The following is a 22,267-nucleotide window of genomic DNA, read 5'->3' on the forward strand; positions in this document are numbered from 1 at the left end:
CTGATGTGCTTGTCTCATCAGCTCTGACCTGTTGCAAATTCCTGCAGAAAACCCCGGGGTTTTTGGAGCTTACCTAAATCAATAGCCATATATATGCTGGACAAATTGAAACATTTCCACAGCCTGCAGTCCCTCATTTCCTTAAATTAGATGAGGCAGTGCAAACAGAGAAAATCTGGTTTGGTTTGGGTGTACGCAATTGACATTACAGGAAACAAAGTCCTGGAGTCAAGAATTAGCCAGAGTGCAAAGAATGAATAACATTTGCATTTTTGACGTGTGCTTCTCATTTTTTCAGTGTTCATTTTGACATGAGACACACACATCTTAATTGTGCGGGAAGAAAGAGGACTTACATTTTAAGACAGCCTTAGGAATATGGTATTTGTAACCTCGGGAATTAAGAACCTTTGTCTCGCTAGCGACTGTTTCTCCCCTGTGGTTCAGAGATCAGCCGTTCACCTTTACACTCCCTCTCTGTGTGCTGGATTCATAGGAAATAGCTGTGTTTTTTTCTTTAATTATAATGCTTTTTTCCAGTGGGAATTTGGTTGCTGGCATGACACCTTTGGGTTCCAGTGGGAAAATGTGTGCCTGGGCCTTTGAGCAGTGTTTACTTTGGATTTCCTGCACACAGTGTCTTCTTATGTGAAGGTCATCCCAATTCCTCTTCCCGCAGGTGAAAGTGTCATTCCACACAACTCTGGAGTTACTTACCTATCAACATTTGCCAGATACCCAGCTGCTTCCTGGATTCCAAGTGCTCCAGTTTGAGAACGGAGAGAGAAAGCTGAAGTTTAATCAAAATCTGGTCATTGAATATAGTAACCGCAATACCCAGGTAAGCTCAGAACTAGATCTCTGGGCCCTGAGAAAGGGCTATGTCGTATCAGCGCCTCTGACTCAGAATGGACGTGCCTTAGGATTTGTGGCCAGCAGGTGGAGGGAGGTGATTCTGCCCCTCTGCTCCACTCTGGTGAGACCCAGCCCGAAGTGCTGTGTCCAGCTCTGGAGCCCTCAGCACAGGAAGGACATTGGACCTGTTGGAGTGGATCCAGAGGAGGCCACGAAGATGATCAGAGGGCTGGAGCATCTCTGCTATGAGGACAGGCTGAGAGAATTGGGGTTGTTCAGCCTGGAGAAGAGAAGGCTCCGGGGAGACCTTATAGCCCCTTCCAGTACCTAAAGGGGGCTACAGGAGAGATGGGGAGGGGCTCTTTATCAGGGAGTGGAGTGATAGGACGAGGAGTAACAGTTTCAAACTGAAGAAGGGTAGAACTAGATTGGGTATTAGGAAGAAATTCTTTACTGTGAGGGTGGTGAGGCACTGGAACAGGTTGACCACAGAAGTTGTGGCTGCCCCATCCCTGGAGGTGTTCAAGGCCAGGCTGGATGGGGCTTTGAGCAGCCTGGTCTAGTGGGAGGTGTCCCTGCCCAGGGCAGGGTGTTGGAACTAGGTGATCTTTAAGGTTCCTTCCAACTTGAACCATTCTGTGATTCTATGATTTACTCGTCTTTGCAATACAGCCACCTCTAGAGTAAATTGTGTCATCCAGTTGAGGTGAATGGCCGTGGATTTGCAGAAGGAGATGGCGCTCTGTTGAGACTGCAGGTGACTCTCAGATGGACAGACAGGTTTTGGGTCAGCAGCCTGGTGCTGGTGCCCCAGCTCTTTGCTCAGCGCGATGGCCTGGATGATACAAAGGGCAGCCCCATCCCAGCGTGACTCTCAACGTCCTTCTGAGACACGGGGTCAGGACTGTCTCAACCAATGTGCCAGCGACTGAGTCACCAAGCCTTGCCTCCCGCAGTGCCCAAGCACGTCTTGAAAGTGTCCCGAGTCTGTCTAACTCATGTGGTGTGGTCACAGCCCACACACGTTTAAAGACCGATCTCTTCCAGATGGAAAGCTGTAAACGCCCCCAAGTCTTCAGCAGTTCCAGTACACTGCAGGCATTCTTTTTTTAATTTTTTTTTTCATACCAGGTATTTCTGAGGACTGATCTGTGTAAGATCCGAGCACCATATCTAAGATACAGTCACTTTAATAATAATCTTGGGCAATCTGCACAAATCGAATGACTCACAGCGGGCCATATACAGTCCTAAGGGACAAGGAGATGCTGTAATGTCTGCATCTCCGCAGAAAACCCTAATAACAGATCAGAACGTTCATTCCATGTTACTTCATTAAGACCACAGTGTCTGGTTTGAAAACCTATCCCAAAACAGTAAAACAAGCAACAACTTAATTCACTCAAACCTGTAAAATGGGGAATTGACTCTATTACAAAAGAGCACAGAACAACTAAGTGCTTGAGGTAAGAATGATCCAGCTGTAGCAGATGTTATTAAAGCCCTATGAAAATAAGGTGGGTTTTCTCCTTTCCCTTTCCTCTGTTTTGCAGCTGGTCCCAGTGACCGCGTACCTCACTGTTCCGGTTCTGGAGCTCTCTTGCGACACGGTGGATTTCAAGACCTGCTTTGTTGCACAGGCCAAGACTGAACACGTCTTCCTGTGGAACAGGAGTGGCTGTAGAAGTTACTGGGCTGCTTTGCTGGGTATTCTGGTTTTGCAATTGGAATTTTGTGTTATATAGTTTCACTATTCAGTGTTTTTCTTTAGTAAGACTGCAGGCACTCATTCAATTTATAGCAAATATATGATCGTGTCGGCTGCAAACATGCCAGGTCTGCTTCTGTTCTCACTTATGTGGGCTTTTTCTTTTTTTTTTTGGTTTGGATGTTTGTTGCTTGGGGTTTTTTTGACATCAGCGTATCTCTACTGATTTCAGCAGTTAATCAAACGATTGAATTACAGCCCTCACAGGTGGTGGACACACTTTGCTCCTTTATAGTACAATCCTCAGAGGCGACAAGAAGCAGCAGCTCCTCATGAGTTTGGTTTGAGCTTGTGCCTCATGATGTTAACAACAGGTGGATTTCAAAGGAAAGATCAGGGCCTTATTATTTTGACGTGGAGGCCATTGATCACTCCCCTTGATTAGAGGATGGAAAGAGCAACTGGCCACACGCAGAGAAAGCCTCTGTCAGTGCAAGACATGAGTTATTAATTGGCTAGTAGCAAGGAGGAGCATTGTTTTGAGTGCTACATGTTGTACAAACTTATACAAAGAGTCTTGTATTGCTTTGTTTGATATTTGCCCCTTCACTGCAGATGACCAGGAAAGGCATAATGACCTGGAAGTGTTTTCTGTCTCCCCTACTAATGGCATTTTGGAGGCGCGTGAAGGGGACCCACCTACCAAAGAGATTTTGCAGATCAGCTTTACTGCAAGGTACAGTTCACAGGGCTGAAATCTCGCTGTTTTTCCCTGTCAAGCCCAGACTTACAGTGTGAGTAGTCACTGAAAGCAGAGAGCAACTCTGCTCTGGTCGTGGGTTATCTGGCTGCTCGCTCTGCTTCTACACTTGCCAATCCTGGCCTTCCAGCTGCTACGTTTTCCCTATAACCATGTTCCCTACACTGCTCCCTTATATGGAATTTCTTTTGGAATTGGCACCCAGAATTTCAGGCTTTAGATGTACCCTCTCAAAATCATGCTGTTCCCACAGCTGGCGTGACAACACGGACTACGTACCACCAGCTAAAATCCCTTTCCTTAGGACAATGTCTTCAACAGAGGGCAAAGCTCAGGCCTGTAAACCAGTGTAGAGGCTGATACAAGAGTTGAGTCCTTTCAGCATCCAGCACTTTATTAGGACAGAGGGAGAACTGCATCTGGAGTAGTTCAGAATTCCCATAAAGCATCCATTTGTCATGCAGAGAAGTGCAATGTCTTTTGCAGTTGCTCTCGGGGATCCTTCATCATCATTTATGTGGCTAAAAGTAACTTTTTGAAGTCCTGTACTTCCCTACCTGCATTCAGAGTTCCTCCTGATGAGGCAAATAGAGGAAAATGTTATTCCAATGCAATGATTGATAGAATTTGTTTTACTCTTCCTTAGCCTGGTGCAGTGTTTAGTGCAACAGTCATCTTGATGTTTGATGAGAGGAAAAAAAAAAAAAAAACACCAATGTATTTTTGTTGCCTCTTGTCCAAATGTTTTCTATGCAACAAAGATAATGTGAGCTGCAGGCTCAGATGACAGCAAAGAACAGAAGAAAGCAGGTGAAAATTACTTTCATTGTCCTAATCATGTTTATGGCCATCTTATCACAACCTTTTGTCAAGGCTAGCCATTAGTTGTGAATGTACGAGGCAATGACCCAGAGCCTTTAAAGTCTTCGCTCTAATTAGGGAGATGCAACTCCTGTAGGAAAGTTCAGCTGCCATTACGAAGTGTTTTCTTGGAAGTTATCACATGGTGGCAGAAAGTTTGAGAGAGAGACAAGTCTACCCCTGTGATTTCAGTGACCACTGAACGCTGCTGACAGGGAAGGTTCAAGAAGCAAACTACAGCCGACACGTTACTGCCCAACCTCGGGACATGCCGCCCGCCCTCCATCGCTGGAGACTCTGAGACCTCAGTGGGACGAGGCCTGGAGCAGCTGCTCCAAGCTGTCCTCGCTCAGGGCCGCACCATGGACCAGAGACCTCCCCAGGCTCCTGACCGCCTACATTTTTCTGGAGTGCTTGTGAATATGCCTGAAGCGCTTCTTTTTGTCTGACAGATACACTAATTAGCCTGAAAGTACCAGAAAGTACCGATGTTGCTGTGGAGCAGCTGACCATCTGCTCAGCTCCAGACAAAGAATTCCCAACATAGCAGAGCTCAGGACCAGCGTGGCATTAGTAAATAATGATATGCGAGATGTGAGGTGGTTTTAATAATTCAGCTCCCTAAATCAGTGGTTTTCCTGCAGGGGAATTTTGCATGAGAGAGAAAAAAATACAAGTTGTCTGGCAGAACAGGCTCTTGCCCCAGGCCTTTACGATGGCCGTCTCTTCCCCGCAGAGAAGTCTCAGATGAACAGTCGCAGGAGCGTCGGAGAGCATTAGCCTTAGGAGAGTTACACTGTAAGAATTCCGCTTAGTGCAAGGGATAAAACCGCACTTGCTGTAAGCTTTCTGATGTTCATTTACCACCTGGACTCTGTTGACTGCGACTTGTCTCGGGGGAGTTGATGGAAACTTTTCAATTTCAAACTCCGTCACAGGGATGAGTTTTCACATCGGGGCAGTGCAGGCTCCCAAACACTAGCCCCCAGCAGAGCGTCATCTTATTTATTTAACTAAAACAGAATTTAACAAGTAGGGAGTCACTCAAGTTCTTCTTTCAAACATGAAGTTAATAATCCAATGTCTTTCCTTCGGGCACAAACTGGACCATTCTTTTCAAACATTCCCTATGTAGCCACAGGACGCAACACCATGGAGCGAGATGGCCACCCGCAGACTCCACACTGACTTTGGAGCCCGGTGGCTTGTGACTCGAAGCGGTTCATGTCTCAGGGCACCGTTCTCCCCTTTTTCTTCCACAAAGTAACTTGTCTCATCCTTCAACACAGAATTGCAGTAAGCACAAAACAGCTGTAACTGAACTGTACTTTCCCTCTGCATTTTAGGAGTGACATTGAATATGAAACGATCGTGACCGTTACCGGAATGCTGGGAGAGAAGCCGTGCAAACTACAGCTCAGGGGGCGAGGAACATACGATGGGAAGTATGAAGACCCGTATTTCATTTAAGCAAGACAATGTGGGACACGTCAAGGTAATGCGTTGGATGCAGATGTGCCATCAGTCGAGCCTGTATTTTCACCTACTTCAGTTGTTTGAATATGGACTGGAATTTTAGCAGAATGAAATTTTAAGTTATGAGGAAAAAAAGAAAAGCTCACGGTACTTTCAAGAAAACAGTCATAATCTCATTCTCTATTATTTTATTGCTGTGATAAGCTGACCCTTTCCCACAGATCCGGGCTCTGCAAAATAATCGGGTTTAAATTGCAAAGCAGCTACGGTAACAGGCCAAAACCCTTTGCATATCACAGCCTGCCTCAAATTACAATTAAAGACCCTTCGTACCTTAAAAAACAGCTTTTGTTTTGCCTTGTTTATTTGTTTGACATTAAAACGGACATTGACACATAATAAAAGCAAGAATTAGAGAACAGGCCAGCATTCCCCTGGCTGTTTCCTCAATGCCGGAGATGAAAAGGGGAAGAGCCAACTTTCCCCGGACGCCTTGGAAAATTCCCAACCTGCATGTTTCATCATGCTTGGGTATTGAGAACATCCCCTTCGGCTGCAGAGGGAGGAACCTGCTTCCTTTTAATTCTTTCCCCCCACATGGTTCCCATTTACTCACACTTCTCTTTAAATGTTTTTAGTATTACTTTAGCTAAAGGTCACCGAAATTCCCACTTCTGAGCCTGTTAAGTTTTCCACTCCCACCATATAAAAGGTTTTTGTTAAAGGCAGTGTGTGCAGGGAGGAGGGGGCTGCAATCCACGCTGCAGAACAAAAGATGCGCCATAGCTGCCTTCTGCCTGCTTTAAAACAGACTCGTACCAGCACCAAGAGCTCAGTTCATACCCAGCGACCTCAGCGGGAAAAAAGGACCCTCAAAAGATGCTAATGCCCCTCTCCCTCTTCTAAAGAATTTAATCTCTTTTTGCTCTAAAATACCGCACATGATTGCCAAGTGAGAAGGCTACAGAACAAGAATGTGAGAATATAAAATCTCTCTCAAGCTAACAACGACCTCCAGCTACCAATCACCATAAAAAGAATACAAATATATTGCAAGAACCCAATTGTATTAAGTGCAAAAACAAGAGCCAGCACAAAGAAATTCAGTCTCTGTTACAAACTTAAACACTTCTAACATGTCAACGATGACGAGTACATTTGATGACAACGATGATGAGTACGTTTCTTTTTCAAGCCGTTAGCTCTGGGTTTCAGTGGTCTGACAATTCCTCCTAAGAGGACGAACAGATGCGGGAGACCTTTACAGGATAAAACACACATTTCACTGATGCTCACGTAGTGCTTGCAGTAAGAGTAATGCTGAAATCTGGTTTATGTTAGGTAAGTAAATATTATTAAGCATAAGCTTGTCTTCTAAGTTAGAGTCACACAAACTGATAATTAGAAATGTGTTGTAAAAGGTGGAATGGCCAATTTCAAATTCCTGGCGTCTATAAATCATCAAAACCGTTCTGTTCAGGCACCCCAACGGTTTGTTTGCTCCTAAGCAAAGTAATTTTTAGTCCTTCCACGTTCCCCCACTGGAGGCTTCAGGGCAGCTTGGTTAAACATCGAAAGGTACAGCCCATCCTCCAGCATAGGGACAATTTAAGACATAGCCGACTCACGGCGTGGACGGACAGAGTTGTAAAGGTGTTAAGTCTTTGCACTGCCTTCAAAACAAGCTCTTCTAGCCTTCCTACGAGATGGTGAAATCTTTTCAGAAAACCCTGGAAAAGCCTCTTCACCTGCACTGATGTTTTCATTTTGAGCAACCATTTTAGGCAATTTGTCATACAAAAATACCGTACCATGAACTACTTCTCGCTGATAATATTCACAGAATAAAGGGATCAATTAGATTAGAAATATTCACTCATGGTCGCCACACAAGGGCCTGTAGTGGAACTTCAGCTGAGCTCACTTCTCTTCTCGTGTCAGGATGTTCTCAGGCAAATGCCAGTTTTGCATTTTCCCACCTGCTTAATAGATCTGTATGATTTATTCTGCTTCCCAATTTGTCCCTACAATTTGTAGATCTAGTAACGAATCCCTGAATCTGCTTGATTTCACAGTGCAAATCGTTTGCTATTACTAGCGAAGGCAGAGAATTAGCTGTTGTGTTGTTTCGTCGGTACAACTGGAGTTTAGTTCCCTGGGTACTCAAATACGGCTGCAGCGCCCATGCCCGTTCCAATGCACATGGATACAACGCCGTATGCTCTGAAACGAAAGAACACATGGAATTAAGAAAAAGACAGATCAGATTTAGATCATCTGGGGGAAAAAAGAATAAATTTGAGCTACGCACTGCTCTCCTGTGTGTCACCAAGAGATTCTAATTCTGGAGCAGGTCCTGGTGCCCTGGAGGGTGTTTGCAGAGCACATGGGGACACGTTTCTCTGCTTGCTTTCCGGACAGGAGCAGTGTGCCAGGAGCAACTGGGAGGGCTGGGGCCAAACTGGCACAAAGCTGGATGCAGCCCAGGTTTGCAGAGCTGCCAGCTCCGAGCACTGACTGGCTGCTCTAACGCTGCACGGCAGAGACGTCTGCTCAGGGCCCTGCACCACCACGGACCAGGAGAGACTCTGCATTTGTGGGCAGCAAGACATTGCACAGCTCTCCGTGAAGAGAACCATCGGGAATTCGTGTCCAAAGCTAGCAAACGGATGGAGAAAGCTTGACCCAGCCTGATGGTTACTTCTGAGCCCAAGTTCCTCACCTACACATAAGGCATTACAGCGAATACCGTTCCTCAGTGCTCACCTTCTCCCTCTGCGCTTCAATTCATTGAGCAAAGTGACAACTTGACGAGCACCAGTACAGCCCAGTGGGTGCCCCAGTGCTATTGCTCCTCCCAGCGGGTTGACCTTCTCCATGGGGATGCCCAGCTTTTCAACACAGTACACAGCCTAGAAAGACGGAGGGAATGGTTTCATGGAGATGCTCTCACCGCCGTTAGCTTTCACCCCTCTTGCAATAGAGAGCTAAGAGGACTGGAGAGAAGACTGGTGGTCTCGTCCACATATAAAAAGGGGCAGCAAACAATCCCTGGCAGCTCTAAGGGCCTTCAAAAGATTTGTGCTCAAAATGAGTTTAGCTCAAACTATGTTTATTATTACACAAACTCCACATCATTGTGTCAGCTGCTCTTAAAGGATTAAACAGGACTTTTAACATGGTCCTGACTCCAGCCGGACCGTGCTTCCCAGTGGAAAGGAGTGGAGCCGCATTGCAAATCCAGAGCACAGGCCTGTCAACTTCATCTCTAACTCAGCACACGTACCTTCTGATGGGCAGGTCACAGGTTTGTGAAAGACACGGTACTGACGTTTCTACCTTTCATCAAGGACCTCCGAACTGGTGAGTGCAACACACTGACATCACCCAGTAACAAATTACAACCCTTGTGAAACACAAGTTTTGCAAGTTGGTATGAGGATACGATAGTAAAGATTACGTTCTTATTCAGTGGACGTATTTTTCTCAGCTTTTTTTTCAATATTAAGCTGTATAAGCAATGCCCTGCTTATTTTTATTTGAAGGAAAGGCAATACAGCCTGCGCATGTTATTAACGTTTGGCTGAAGATGTAATACGTGGAACAAATTCAAATCTTAATTTGGAGACCAAGCTGAAATGCACTCAGTTACCACGGAATGTAGCAGCTCGAACAGGACGATCACTCACCTGGCTCGCAAAGGCTTCATTAATTTCATATATATCGATGTCATTCAGAGTCAGACCTGTGGTTCAGAAAAGTCAGGATTTAAAAGGAGGTATTTTTGCCTTATAACTACATTAAAGAGAATAATTCACTTAAAGCCTCCCTTTACAAATCCTAGTTCTACTCCACTAATGACAATAAGAGGGGGACCTGGGCTCCCTGTGGGGTACCTACACTTGTACGCACGTTTATGTACAACAGCACCTAAAGACTGTAAAACATCACAGTCCATGGTACTGTGTCACTGAGTTCACCAAGTTTCCTTAGATTAAATGTTATTTCTTTGCAGAGGGATTAAAGACTGAAGGGTATTTCAAGACTGAAAGATAAAACTATAGGTGAGCATGTGACCATAGCAATGACAGGCCAACGCAACAGTAATTATCAGTTATAAAAGCTATTTAACCTGATGAGTATGATAAGAATCTCTTAAGGTTTTGAATTTAAGTTCACTGTTCCTACGGCTGATAGCTGCACATGCTGGAAAACTATAACCTCAGTTTTCAGTCCACAGAGTCCAATCTGCCTTGTGCCCAACAACGTACGAACGATGAGCGGTTCTTACCCGCCTTCTCCACAGCGACTGGGATTGCGTAGGCTGGTCCTATGCCCATGACGTCGGGTGGGACTCCAACCACAGCAAAGGACCTGAGCACCCCCAGGACCGGGAGTCCCAGCTGTGCTGCTTTCGAGCGTTTTGCCAGGAGAACAGCAGCCGCTCCATCACTCACCTGGCTGGCATTACCTGTTGGAAGAGATCCAGTAACACCTTTTTTGCCTGGGCGCGTTCTCTTACAAGGCAGGTAAAGCACAGGAACAAGAGGAATTTAAGAACAGAGCTGACCTGCTGTAGTGCTACCATCCTCTTTGAAGGCAGGCTTCAGCTTCGCCAAACCCTCCAGGGTCGTGGAGGGTCTAATCCCTTCGTCTTGGTGCACGGTGATTGTTTTTTGGTTGCCTTGATTATCTAGAACGGTGGTCTTCACTGGAACAATCTCTGTTTTAAAGAGTCCCATCTGCTGAGCTTTTGCTGCTCTGTTAAAGAGAGGAAAGGTTAAATATTGTGGAGGCGAACTGCAAGAGAACTAACGTCAAGGAAACCAGTTAGTAAGAGAATAAACTGAAGCGTGACTTGGTACACAGGTACCTCACCGAGTAGTGGACAAGAAGACAGGAGAATACTTATTTCCATTCATGGGAAGACAAACTTCTTGCCTCTACATCACAGGAAATAGATCACTAACATTATGAGCATTTCACCCCAAATCCAGGTCAGAGGATCACATGCTTCTGAGCAAGATCCCCGTTCTGTTCCCATCGAGACCTTTGTGACCGACTGACCACCACCAGACCACAGCATGAAGCCGTACCTGTCCAGTGGTACAGTCACATCACAATTGTAAGAAAATAAACAAACCCTGGTCTTCAAAACATCAATTCTTATTTTTGAGTTTAAATGGGACAAGTGGGCTAAGCTTCCACATAACGCTCATGATTTCTGACAAGTTAAGGAATGCCTGGAGTTTTGTCCTGGTTTTGTCCTACTAAAGGCAAGCTGAGTAGACCACATACTTCATGTATGTGGTCTACCTTTCATCAAGGTAGATGATGACCACATACTTCATGTATGATCTTCTGGCATTTAAATGTAAGCTTTGAACCCCAAATGATTGCGACTTATGTTGCATAGTTCAGTGTGACTAGTAGAAGGGTATCACTTGAAGGTGCAGTGAAGACAGACAGGGTCTGGTCCCTCAGACAGCAGCATTAGCAGTAGGGAACAACTGACATGACCGGACTGATGTAAGCAGGCAGAATGCAATTAGCTAAATTAGAATTAGCTAAGGGCACATAGTGTTAATCTTTCATATCAGCAAGGTATTTCAAAGCCTCCACAGTAAAGCTGATTTAGAAGATTCACCTTCCAGCAGCAGAGCACCCTTTACAGGGAATACACACTGGAGACTGAGAGCTTGTTTTACCCCTTTGTCACTTTACACTTTTACTAATAAAATGAAAATATTTAATACTCCCAGGTAAGCGAGAGCTAGAGCAAAGTGCTGAAGGACAGACACATCAGTAGCTCTGCAGACATCCTGAGACCAAGGCCAGAAAATCACCCCTTTCCTCGTGCGAGAGGCGAGGATCGCGTTCACATACCCTTTTGGGTTATCGGTGTCAGTGAGAAAGGCTGGCATGCCAAGTTCCCTAGAAGCAGGGCCAGAATTTAAAGGTTAACTGGCCTATGCAGTACCTTCCTGGATTAGATAAGTAATTGGCCGGGGTGATGCTTAAACAGAGCTCTGAAAGTTAGTTTAACTCTTTGACAGCAGCAACGTTAACGTACCACCTGTCACCGGACTGACAGAACAGCCCCCGGGATCCCAGGGGTCAGTTTACTTTGGCAGTGATTTAACCCAAGAGGAAGGTCATTAGAGGCAGAACTGGACTCACTTGGAGCCAAACACCTGCAGCGAAGAAAAGCCTCTTCTCAAAAGCTCGGCAGTTCTCTAGAAACAGCTACGTTGAAATATTCCCGCTTAGGAAAGGTTCCTTCTGCTGCCGCTCCCGTGTTCAGTTTCAAATGATGCCGAGCCAAAGCCACTACGAAAATACTGAACCACACATTCGTTCCAGAAACCTCGTGGAGGCTGCATCCCTTGGATGCTGAAAAGCACAGGGTGCTCGCTGCTGAAGGCTCGTGCAGCCTGACACGGCGCAGGGTTAGGCACACAATCCCCGGTTCCTCGTCACACAGCCTGGGACGTGCTCTGGTCTTCGCTCTGACCATCTCAAGCCTCTTTACTCACTATTAAGGTTTGGAAAGCAACGCAAAGGCTGCACTTAACCGCTCTTGGGAAGTAGCAATGCGTTTTCTACTTGCATTCCTTAACTAAAAGGTTAAAAAAAATAAAATGTGCATTTACTTTTGTTGGGAAGCCAAGGCAAAGGCATCTTGCTTCTTTCGGGAAACTCCAAACTTCTCCGCCACATTTTCTGAGGTTATTCTGGGGAAAACATCATCATAGAATTAATGCAATGACACAGCTAACGGAGCTGCAATTGGCTTCTACTAAGACAACTCAAGGTCCAAGCACTGGCTTTAGTCTCAAAGCGAACTGCTGCCTTCTCAACCGAAAACTGCTGGGCAGCAGCAGATCCTGAATCGAATCCAGAGACAAAACAAGGTTCAAATCCACTCTGAAGTTTCTGCTCATTAAACCATTGAGTTTAAGACGCAAGACAAGAGAATCTTTCATGGGAGCTGCTGATCTTCCCCCCCCATTTCACACCATGACTCCTCAACCATGACCAAGGAGGATGCCGACACATGCAGATCCCAGCCCACGACGTTCGGATTGATTTGAAACAGCATTTGTCACCATGGACACAGACCATCGAGAAAATCCTTAAACTCTGGGAAGAAGAACCACTTACCCCATAGGAATAAGACAATCTCGAGCTTTGCTGTTTTCCATCATACTGGAACTGATATCACCAGGGTTATTTGCATTTCTGAGGGACATCGTTTCCACGCTAAACACAAGAAAAATTTGAGTTTGCTGCCAGTGCTTTCACACTATATTTGCGGTAATTGCTCAGTTAAGACTGATCAAAAACATAGTATCTTGACAACGTGCTTTCCTTTCATCCCAGAGAAACACAGCTATTAAGAACTGGCTGAGGCAGAAGCTCTTCAATCATCGATATAAGCATTACCACGAAATGAAAACAGATTGCTAGATTAAATTGGTCCTTGTTTCACCAAGAACGGGATACCAATGTCAACAGCTAATTTCTCTTATTTCCACAGCTAGGAAGGAATCGTTCCTGATTCTGGCACTTCTGTCCTCAAACGTAACGAGAAATCTAAACTGGAGTTTCCAGCGAGATTGTCAACAGCCATCAAAATGCCACCTACAGCCTAAGAACTGGTTGGCAGTATAATAAGAAAAGCATTGAGCAAACCATGACAGAGACTTCAGTGAATTATGGCATTTGTATTTCGCAACACGGAGAATTTAAGACATGGATCCCAGAGGCTGCAGTCTTTCCCCTACAAGTGAGGTAACGGACTGAAGGCATCCAATTTTACTGTATAAATACACAGCCATCACTTAAGACTAGTGAGCTTTGTATGTCAGTCTAGACCATGAAGCCTACCGTGGGAAGAGGGTTTCAATTGTGCTCTGCACCGCAAAAATACATTATGAAGAGTAAGTAACAAAGAAAATATTCCTGGAAAATGCAAGACAAGCAGAAAATAAGGCTTTTCCCCAAGCAGCTTATAGTTTCAATTCCTGACAGCACTTACTAACTCTAATCTGGGACGCTACATTACTTGACTTCAGCTGCGCCTACCTCCAGATGGAAGGTATAGAATTGGGCTTTAAGCAAGAGCAAACCACAGCTACAGCATTTTGTGTTTTCATCCAGTGTCTCTCCGCCTACAGAGTGGGTGAGTCCTCTCAGGGGAAGAGCACGACCGGGGATAAACCCAGCTCACAAATGCCATTTGTAACATATGGATTTTATATCTTCATGGAGGTCCCGGCAGGGTAGAGGCCAGAAAACGTCCCCCAGTGAAGCGCGGTGGCCGGCATTCCCAGAGGCACAAGGGCTAGATCCCAAACCCTTTGAGCCTTTCAGTACCTTCAAGCGTATCATTTTGGAAGACGGTGACAAGCAACTTCTTGAAACAAAAGTGTGTTAACACGCAGGAGTGAAAAGCATCACGTGCTCAAGCACAAGCGTTCCCGTGAAGACCCAGTGCCCAGCCTGCAGCAGAGGAACATGCCTGTCTTGCTGAGCTGTTTATTTCGCAGCAGTCTAAGAAGGGCGTTCTCAGCATCAGATCTTGCTCAACCAGGTACGTGCAGGTGTTGAGAAGTTGTAAATATAAATATTTTCCTAAGGGCTACCAGATGACTGTGTAAATCAAGAAAGATTTAGAGCTACCAAGGTAAAGAAAAAGAGAAATCCAGTATTTTAGCCTCAGGAGTACTGAATTCTTCTTTCTTCCATTCGTTCTTCTGACATGAACGTGTACATGGTCACTGGTATTTCTCCAAAGCCAACCTAACATTTACACAATCTTCTAAAAAATAAACACTTCTTACGATGTTAGAACTGAAGCAAAGAACAGCGTGCCCGTCGACTGCAGAAGAACATCTGCTCTAAGTCTATAGAACAGTTATTAGCATGGGTCTTCTAAGTGGTCTTCTAAGACACTAGTTAATCGGAGATTAGTTAAAAAGCTCATTATGGCAGGCTCTTCCAGGCTGTCAGAGCTCTGCACAGAAGTGGTGTCTTACAGCAGGGCCAGAGGACCCTAATAAAACAGGCTCATTGCGTGCTTCTAAGAGGTACTCAGCCTCTTACTGCAACCCCAGCAGACATGTCACCGAGACCAACATTTCCATGAGAATTAAAGGATTTTAAAGCACCCTCCCTCAGACTCTTTAAGATGACCTTATCTTCTGCCAAAGTACTCAGAAGCCTCTAGAAATACATGAATTGCATCTGCAGCCACCACTTAAATTCAGGTCCTAATTCTAGAGTTTATTTACCCATTTGTCAAACGAGGACAGCGCCTACTTCCTTGGTGGGGACAGACCTGGTTGGAAGGAATTTCTAACTGCTCACACAAGAGCTTCTGCAGAGGGACTGAGCGCTACTGTCAGGCAGCCTACGCAAGTGCCATAAAAAGACTTTCTTACCCGCAGGCCAAGCCAATGTCATACGATCCATTTCGGATGCCACCTGTAAAAGCAGGGCAGAGACAACCTTACTATCATTAGGAGCAAAAGCACTTCCATTCCAGCTGCGGTTCCATGGACACCTGAGGCATCCACTACAGCCAAATGGGGTGTTCCCTCTGCCCTACCGCCTGCCGGAATGGGAGCCAGGTCAAGGAGCTGGTGGGGCTGAGGACAAACCAAGACCTGATATGCAACCAGGGAAGACAGGGGGAACCCTTCTAGAAGCCACCCGATGTGGAAATGATGGCAGAACTCATCCTCAGAAAACCAAGTTACTTCTATAGGGGTAAACTCAGCCACTCGAGGATATAAAAGCACTGAACCAACACCACAATGAAAATTTCTAACAGCAGAAGCCATTATCACTATTTTTACTGCTTAGAGAGATTTGAGGATGGGAGAAATGAGTGCTTGGGGCGGGGCAGGCATCAACTCTGATCCAAGAGCCCATAACGCTTACCAGCTATGTTGATAATGGCCTGTAGTCCAGAGGAGCACTGCCGGTTCACGCTCGAGCACGGCACCGTCTCTGGAATACCACTAGAAAATAAGACAGCGTTGGCAAAGGCTCAGTGACAAAAACCACGCCACAAAGCAAACATCCAAAGACAGCATTAAGCCGCCTGATTAAACTTTAACCCTGAAGTTCAAGACAGATGCCTTTACACATTTGTTGACCTATTTGGTCCTGCACCAAGACAAAGCAAAGTTCATGGATAACTTCCACACGTGATATGTAAGCAGCTCTGAGCGCTGTTTCCCCACAGGCCTGTCGTCAGAAGGTCCTCGGTAAGCAGGACCCTCTCGTGTGCCTGGTTCCCGAGCTCTGACCAAAAGGCTCTGCGATATTTATATCGCGACACACATGCAAGAATTACTGGTGGGCTGCCTCTGCACCTCTCCAACGTGGTGGCTGTGCACTGATTGACAGAAACAAACACCACTTGGCAATAGGCACTGGCTGAAATATTTGGAAGCCGGGAGCCAGCTCAGTACAAGCCATTGACCTCAACACCAGGAAACGAACAGAAAGACCCGAGACAAGTCCATGGTTTCAGGCCCATGCAGAGCAGACAGAAGCGCAGCCTCGCAGTACAGAGCGGCAGCGGGTGCAGCTGGGAGCCCACAAAACAACATCTCCCCTTCAGAGGCTCGACACAGGCGGCACAAACTGATTAACCGGCCTCACCTCTGCCTCCCTGTCCCTTTGCCAGCAGGGTTCGCCAAACCCTGCCACGGTTCTCCAAACGCTCGATCGAAGTCTAATTTCTAGGCAAAAGGTGATTTGCTGTCGCTTCTTAGGAGCGCAGCAGCCTCACTGCAACCTCTGCCCCAGTGCTGCTCTGTAGCCAAGGCCTGAGAAGGGGAAGGAGGAGGAACCTTGAGAGTTTACCTTAGAAACTGCGCAACTCTTGCAATCAAAGCGCCAGCTCCAGGCTGCAGCACATTTCCTGAGTGCAAAGATACGATTCCAGTCAATGGGTTGCGTTTCCCTCACTATTTGCTGCAGGCGTCGAAGGGATGTTGACGTCGCCATGGCTTGGTACCATCCGGCACCCAAATCAGAGCCCCACCACTTGACAGAACAGTCGTGAAGGACACATGGATTTCATAAACCTAAGGCTACACATGAACCCCTACCAACCCCACGATATTTGCAAGCGTCCCATGGGACACCAGGAGCAGCGTGTCCCAGAGAGCCAGATCCAGACCAGGAGTTTTGTGTCGGGATGGAGGTGGTCCACTCACCCACACAGATGTCTCCCAGGGCCTCGGGACGAAGATTGACATCTTGAAGGACAGCCGTCATAACGGCAGACAGCAGTTCGTCGGGTGTAGTATCCTGAAAGCACAGGGGATTAGTGCAACTTAACAAACACCAGGAACTGCCCTGTCACCAGTTCACCCTCAGACTACTTCAGAGGGCACAGCACTTAGACAGCTTTACTCCACCTCTCAGCTCATGAAGGTCGTTGTTTTCCTCAAAAAGCAAAATTATTCTGTGTGGTTCTTACCCTGGGTATCTTTCAAGCACTGTAACACACGCTGCTTTCTTACCGAGCTCGGTTTTACATGAGCACGCTTTGTAGGGCCTTCAAAGCCAAATAACTACCATGAGTTATGTTGCAAGACTTAGCGAGTGGAGCCTCTGAATTCATTTAACAAGACCCATTTGGAGGATGACAAGCAAGGCACATCCTTGGAGCCATCCTGGCACCGTGTTCTCGCCTCGATAGGAGCCCCAAGGCTCTCTGCTGGCCACCCGGCGAGGAAAAGAGCCACTCAGGAGCAGGGTGGCAGGTCCGTGGAGATGCTGCTTTTCTAAGTAAGTGGTTACTCCGTTTGACCAAGCAGGTGCAAGCAGCACGGCAGAGACCTGCCCCGGGCTTCAAGGGGAGCTGCGAAACTTGTCAGTACCTTGGCTGGCTTTTTTGGGGCTGCCGGTGGTCCTGCTGCACCGGCGCCGCACACCTCGGCACCAAACCCTCAGAAAATGCTGCTTTGCGACTGTTACAAAGCGGAGCCCGGCTCCTGGGGAGCAGTGAGCAGGGATGGGGGTGCAGGGGGGTCCCCACCTCCCTGGGGAGGCTCAGAGCCTGTGGGGGTGGCCTCAGCACCTCAGGGGACCCCAGCCCAGCACCCTGGGGGGAACTCAGCGCCCGAGGGGACCCCAAACCACCCGGGGCGGGGGGACCCTTAGCGCTTGAGGGAACCCCGACCCAGCACCCTGGGGGGGGCCTCAATGCCTCAGGGGACCCTAACCCACCTGCGGGGGGGGGGTGTCGGCGCCTATGGGGACCCCGACCCCGCACTCTGGGGGCGCCTCAGCGCCTAAGGGGACCCCGATCCCGCACCCCGAGGAGACTAAGCAATCGGGGGACCCGGCCCCCGAGGGACCGCTGGGCCCCGCAGCTCCCCGGGAAGGGGACGGGCGGGCAGGGCCTTCCCCCGGTCCGTACCTTGAAGCCGCCGCGCTTGGCGCGGCCGATGGCGGTCCTCCGCCCGTGCACCACCACCACATCGTCGGGACTGGTGGCCCCGGCGCGGCTCCCGCAGGGCGCGGCCCGAAGACCGGTGCCGGTGCCCGGGGGGGCCGCGGCGAGGTGCCCCAGCACCAGCTGCACCCGCCGCGCCGCACCGCTGCCCGGGCCCGCCGCCATCTTGTCACCGCCGCCGGGGGCGGGGGCGCCGAGGGACACACCCCCTCATTTGCATGTCCTCACGCCCTCATTTGCATGGCCACGCCCCCGGCCCACCCCGCCTCCCGCCGCGCGCGGCCACGGAAAGTTCCCCTAAAGCCGCAAAAAATAAACCGAGGCGGGCAAACAGGGACCGGATTAAAACCAAATAGATAAATAGTAAAGTGAGTAAATTTCAAATAAATTTAAAAATGCATTGGTAAAGAAAAAATGAAAGCCATAAAATAAAATAAAAAAAAAAAAGAAAAGAAAAACCATACTAGACGAAGAGAAAAAAGGAAAGCATGGGAAAAAAAAGGCAAGAGAAAAAAGAAAGCAACAGAAAAAGAAAAAACACGGGAAAAAAGAAAGAGAAAAGAAAAAGAGAAAGAAAGAGAGAAGAAAAAGAGAAAGAAAGAGAAAAGAAAAGAGAAAGAAAGAGAAAAGAGAAAGAAAGAGAAAAGAAAAGAGAAAGAAAGAGTAAAGAGAAAGAAAGAGTAAAGAAAAGAGAAAGAAAGAAGAACTAGAAATAAGAAAAGTAAGAAAAATTTTCCTTTAGGTAAATTTAAAGGGAAAATAAATAAATAAAAAGAAATTAAAATTAAATACATTTTTTTAAAAAAATCTAAATGCGGTGTGTTTGGAGCACCTGAGGCCAGCAGCTGCCAGCACAGAGGGACGGGCAGAGCCGCGGGGCGCGAGAGCTGCCCAGATTCATTATTTCCAGTAAAGCCCAGGAGCCCCCAGCTCCGTCCCCACCGTATCACCCCCCCGGGACGGTGGCGCCAGGCGGCCCCTTGCACCCCCAACAGCTGCTGCCTACTGGGACCAGTCCTAGGGGGAAGGGGCTGTACTGGTGTGCAGGGGACAGGAGGTGTCCCGCTCCAGCCCCCCCCCGGAGAAAATCAGTTCCCCATGGACGCGTGGCAGGGAAAGACACTGGGCCCCATAACCGGCAGAATAAAACAAAACTAAAACCAACCAAACAAACCAAAAAAACCCCAACTTTACATGGCATAATATTACATTCTCTTTTCCTAGTTCCATTCTGTACATCAGAACACTGCAAGGGTTTTAAAAAACAAAAAGGCAAAGGCACCTGAGGAGCGAGTCGCGCGCACACACACACACACACGTACCCACACACACACGCACACCCACACATACCCACACACACACACGTACCCACGCACAGCCCCGCACACACACACGTACCCACACGCACAGCCCCGCACACAGGCCGCATCCATCCACGGGAGGGTTTAGGGGCCCCGGGAGCCCCGTTTTGCCCCCTCAAGGCTTTGGAAAGAAGGAAAAACACCCACCCACCACCGAAGGGCTGAGAAAATCAAACCTGAACAGATTCAACGGAAGAGGAGAAAACAGCTTAAACACGGGTTGGTTGGGTTGTTTTTGGGTTTTTTTTTTTTTTTTTTTTTAGCTTTGTTGAAAACACACTTTTCTGACAAAAATCCTTCCCAGCCAACACTGATTATTTTTGTTTTCTTGTGTGTTTCGTTTGTTTGTTTTTTTTTTTCCCCATCCGTCCCATGTTACAGAAGGGACAGATGGATTTGGTCCTATTCACAGAATAAAATTTTTCATTTTTCCCCCCAGAGGAAGGGGATGACTTTACCCCCCCGCGAGGAGAGCTGCCCATCACCACCACGCTCGTGAACCCCCCAGTGCTGCCCCCGCCCCAGCTTCGCCACAGCCCAGCCTGGGGAGGAACTGGCCTCCAGGAACCCTTTTAACTACTTCTTTTAATTTGCCCTAGTACTACCAGGTCTTGGTTTTCTTTAAATTGAAATAACTCGAATTTTTGCGTCTCTTTGTGGAGCTGCGGCCGAGGAAACGCTCCCACCGCCACAGCAGCGGTGCGACGTCTTCATCCCTTCCACGCAGAAGAACTCAAGGATGCGTGAAGTCATACGAACAACCAATTTCTCAATTTCCCCTTCAGTCCAAGCACCACTTTGCATTTTCAATTTAAAAAAAAAAAAACAAAATTAAAATAAGGCTGTGTGTGACTCCTTGGCCTGAAGCTGGCAACACCCCAGTATCTGCTTATTTAACCCCTTACTGAGATAAGTGGAAACGGCTAATGCAGCAGGGAAAGGGGAGGGGGGATGGTGCAATTAATTCGCTCAAAATAACCAAGATCTGGTTAATTAATTAGCTTCCAGAGACTCTGCTTGCTCCTTCCCCAGGTTTTTCGGCTGGTCAAAGAGGCTGTAGCCCAACTCTGCTTTCAACTGGCCCATTTTCTCCTACAACTTCAGGTATATGCTGCATGAAGAAATCTGTTTCCAGCTGCCCTCGATGGAGGCAGCTCCGGCTCTCCCCGCCTGTGGCTTCGTGGGCCTGCAGCTGCTCCCTCGGCACCCCCGCAGAGGTGACATCCCCGTCCTCAGGGCTGGTCCCATGAGGCACGGAGGAGAAGACACCCGGCCACAGGTGCCGGTCCTCTCTGCCTAATTTTAGGCACCCGCTTGGGTTTTACGGAGAGCCACTGGGCTCCTCCTGCAGCTCCGCTTCCAAAACACGTTGGCACCCCTCCCAGCCCCAGCGCAGCCACGTGGGCACGGGTCAGCAGGGTGATGGCTACGAGCAGAGAGCTGCCCTCGCCAAGGCTCTCCATGTCTGAACCCTGGCTGTTCCCAGCAGGAACGGGCCGGTGCTCAGCCCTGCCCACCGCAGGCGTCAACAGCGTTTCAACACCCCTCCACAGTGCCCGTGGCAGAGGTCCCAGGCATCCGTCCATGCGTGTACCCCGCAGAGACCTCCCACGCCCCGAGAAGACCCCTTCTTCCACGACTCTCACGCACACACGCACGCACACACAAAGGCAAAGTCAACACGGCTGCTGCATCATTGCGCCCGACTCCGTGCTTTGTGCCGAGTTGAGCATCACTCCTTGATTGTAACCGCTTAAGGCACAGAACAGTATTAAAGGCCGCCCCGCTGGAGACGCCGGCTGGTCCCGCGACCTCCAGGAGGGTTCGGTCCCCTTGTGTGAACGGGGACACTCGGGTCCCCCCGACTCTGCGGTCTGAGGATCATCTCCCTCCGGCTTGGCTGAAGCCTCTGTCTGTTCCCCTGCGCAAGGTGGTGATCGCCACTGAGCATCTTATTCCTCCGCTGCTCCCAGGGATGCTGCCAACGTCGCTGTCATGCTGGGGGCGGCGGGACAGATCCCATTCGCCGTATTTTCCCCAAGAGATAAGTAACATGGCGAGGGGGGGACGACCCTGACATCGCTGGCAGCAAGAAGGTTACTTGGTCCAAAGCCAGCACCCGCCCAGTCCGGGAAAATTCTTCGTTCTGAATTCCCAGTGCCGAAGATCCCGAGCGCAGCTTGGAAATCCAACAACGCGGTGGGTACCGAGCCGGTGCCGAGCAAGAAGGTACCCGCGGGGGGCACTGCCAGGACGGCCCAGGACGGAGGTCTGAGCTGCTGAGCGCAAAAGGCCGCGGGTCTGACGGCCGCCCCCCTCCCGCCGGCACTTCCCCATCCCCGCTGCCAGGGGCTCAGAGCCCACAGTTGACGAAGGGGTGTCTCAGCAGGTCCTCGGCCGTCGGCCTCCGCTTCTCCTCCACGAAGATCTGCTTGAGGAAGTTGCGGCAGGAGTTCGAGACGCCGTCGGGGAGCTGGGGGTTGGTCGGCTGGGTGGCGATTTTAAAAATAGCCGCCATGGCTTCGAACTCTGCCCAGGGCGGCTTCTCCGTTAACATCTCCACCACGGTGCAGGCCACACTCCTGCAACGATGCCAAGCACGCGGTGGTGAGACAGCGGGTAAGGGACTGGGTGGCTCTGCATCTGAAGTCTAATCGGCTCTAGGATTGCCCCTGCCTGGCACGGACTGCGCAGGGAGCAAAGCCCTGTGGGAGACAGGGGCACGTCTCCAGTACGCGTGGGCCCATGAAGCTCACTGGTCA

The 22,267-nt window shown here is 48.5% G+C and overlaps 3 protein-coding genes across 4 annotated transcripts in view; 1 reads left to right on the top strand and 2 right to left on the bottom strand.

Moving 5' to 3' along the window:
* DLEC1 (DLEC1 cilia and flagella associated protein) overlaps positions 1-5,859 on the top strand; it is a 37,954-nt gene extending 32,095 nt beyond the window's left edge. The window contains exons 33-36 of the mRNA XM_063324327.1: positions 680-841; positions 2,409-2,562; positions 3,179-3,299; positions 5,531-5,859. Of these exons, the coding sequence (XP_063180397.1) occupies positions 680-841; positions 2,409-2,562; positions 3,179-3,299; positions 5,531-5,654 (561 nt within the window). The 3' untranslated portion in view covers positions 5,655-5,859. The remainder of the gene's footprint in view (positions 1-679; positions 842-2,408; positions 2,563-3,178; positions 3,300-5,530) is intronic.
* Positions 5,860-6,708: 849 nt separating this feature from the next.
* Positions 6,709-18,355, bottom strand: ACAA1 (acetyl-CoA acyltransferase 1). Its single transcript, XM_063324328.1, has 12 exons — positions 18,109-18,355; positions 16,898-16,991; positions 16,542-16,599; positions 15,609-15,688; positions 15,107-15,149; positions 12,825-12,923; positions 12,314-12,394; positions 10,231-10,421; positions 9,952-10,131; positions 9,350-9,405; positions 8,427-8,572; positions 6,709-7,883 (listed from the first exon to the last, which is right to left on the bottom strand). The coding sequence occupies exons 1-12, from the start codon at positions 18,307-18,309 to the stop codon at positions 7,808-7,810; spliced, it is 1,305 nt and encodes a 434-aa protein (XP_063180398.1). The 5' UTR covers positions 18,310-18,355; the 3' UTR covers positions 6,709-7,807.
* Positions 18,356-18,963: 608 nt separating this feature from the next.
* Positions 18,964-22,267, bottom strand: part of LOC134511018 (mitogen-activated protein kinase kinase kinase 3-like) — an 86,077-nt gene continuing 82,773 nt past the window's right edge. For both annotated transcript variants that reach the window (XM_063324330.1, XM_063324329.1), the window contains exon 17: positions 18,964-22,087. In XM_063324330.1, coding sequence (XP_063180400.1) covers positions 21,859-22,087 — 229 coding nt within the window. In that variant the 3' untranslated portion in view covers positions 18,964-21,858. The remainder of the gene's footprint in view (positions 22,088-22,267) is intronic.

This window comes from Chroicocephalus ridibundus, chromosome 2 (assembly GCF_963924245.1).
Source record: "Chroicocephalus ridibundus chromosome 2, bChrRid1.1, whole genome shotgun sequence".
Classification (NCBI taxonomy): Eukaryota; Metazoa; Chordata; class Aves; order Charadriiformes; family Laridae; genus Chroicocephalus; species Chroicocephalus ridibundus.

Excerpts from the sequence above, each read along its gene's own strand:
- ACAA1 (XM_063324328.1), bottom strand. The coding sequence starts at position 18,309 with ATGGCGGCGGGCCCGGGCAGCGGTGCGGCGCGGCGGGTGCAGCTGGTG. Across the intron at positions 10,132-10,230 it reads GGATGGTAGCACTACAGCAG|GTAATGCCAGCCAGGTGAGT; the intron begins GTCAGCTCTGTT and ends CTCTTCCAACAG. Across the intron at positions 7,884-8,426 it reads TTGAAGCGCAGAGGGAGAAG|AGCATACGGCGTTGTATCCA; the intron begins GTGAGCACTGAG and ends CTTTCGTTTCAG.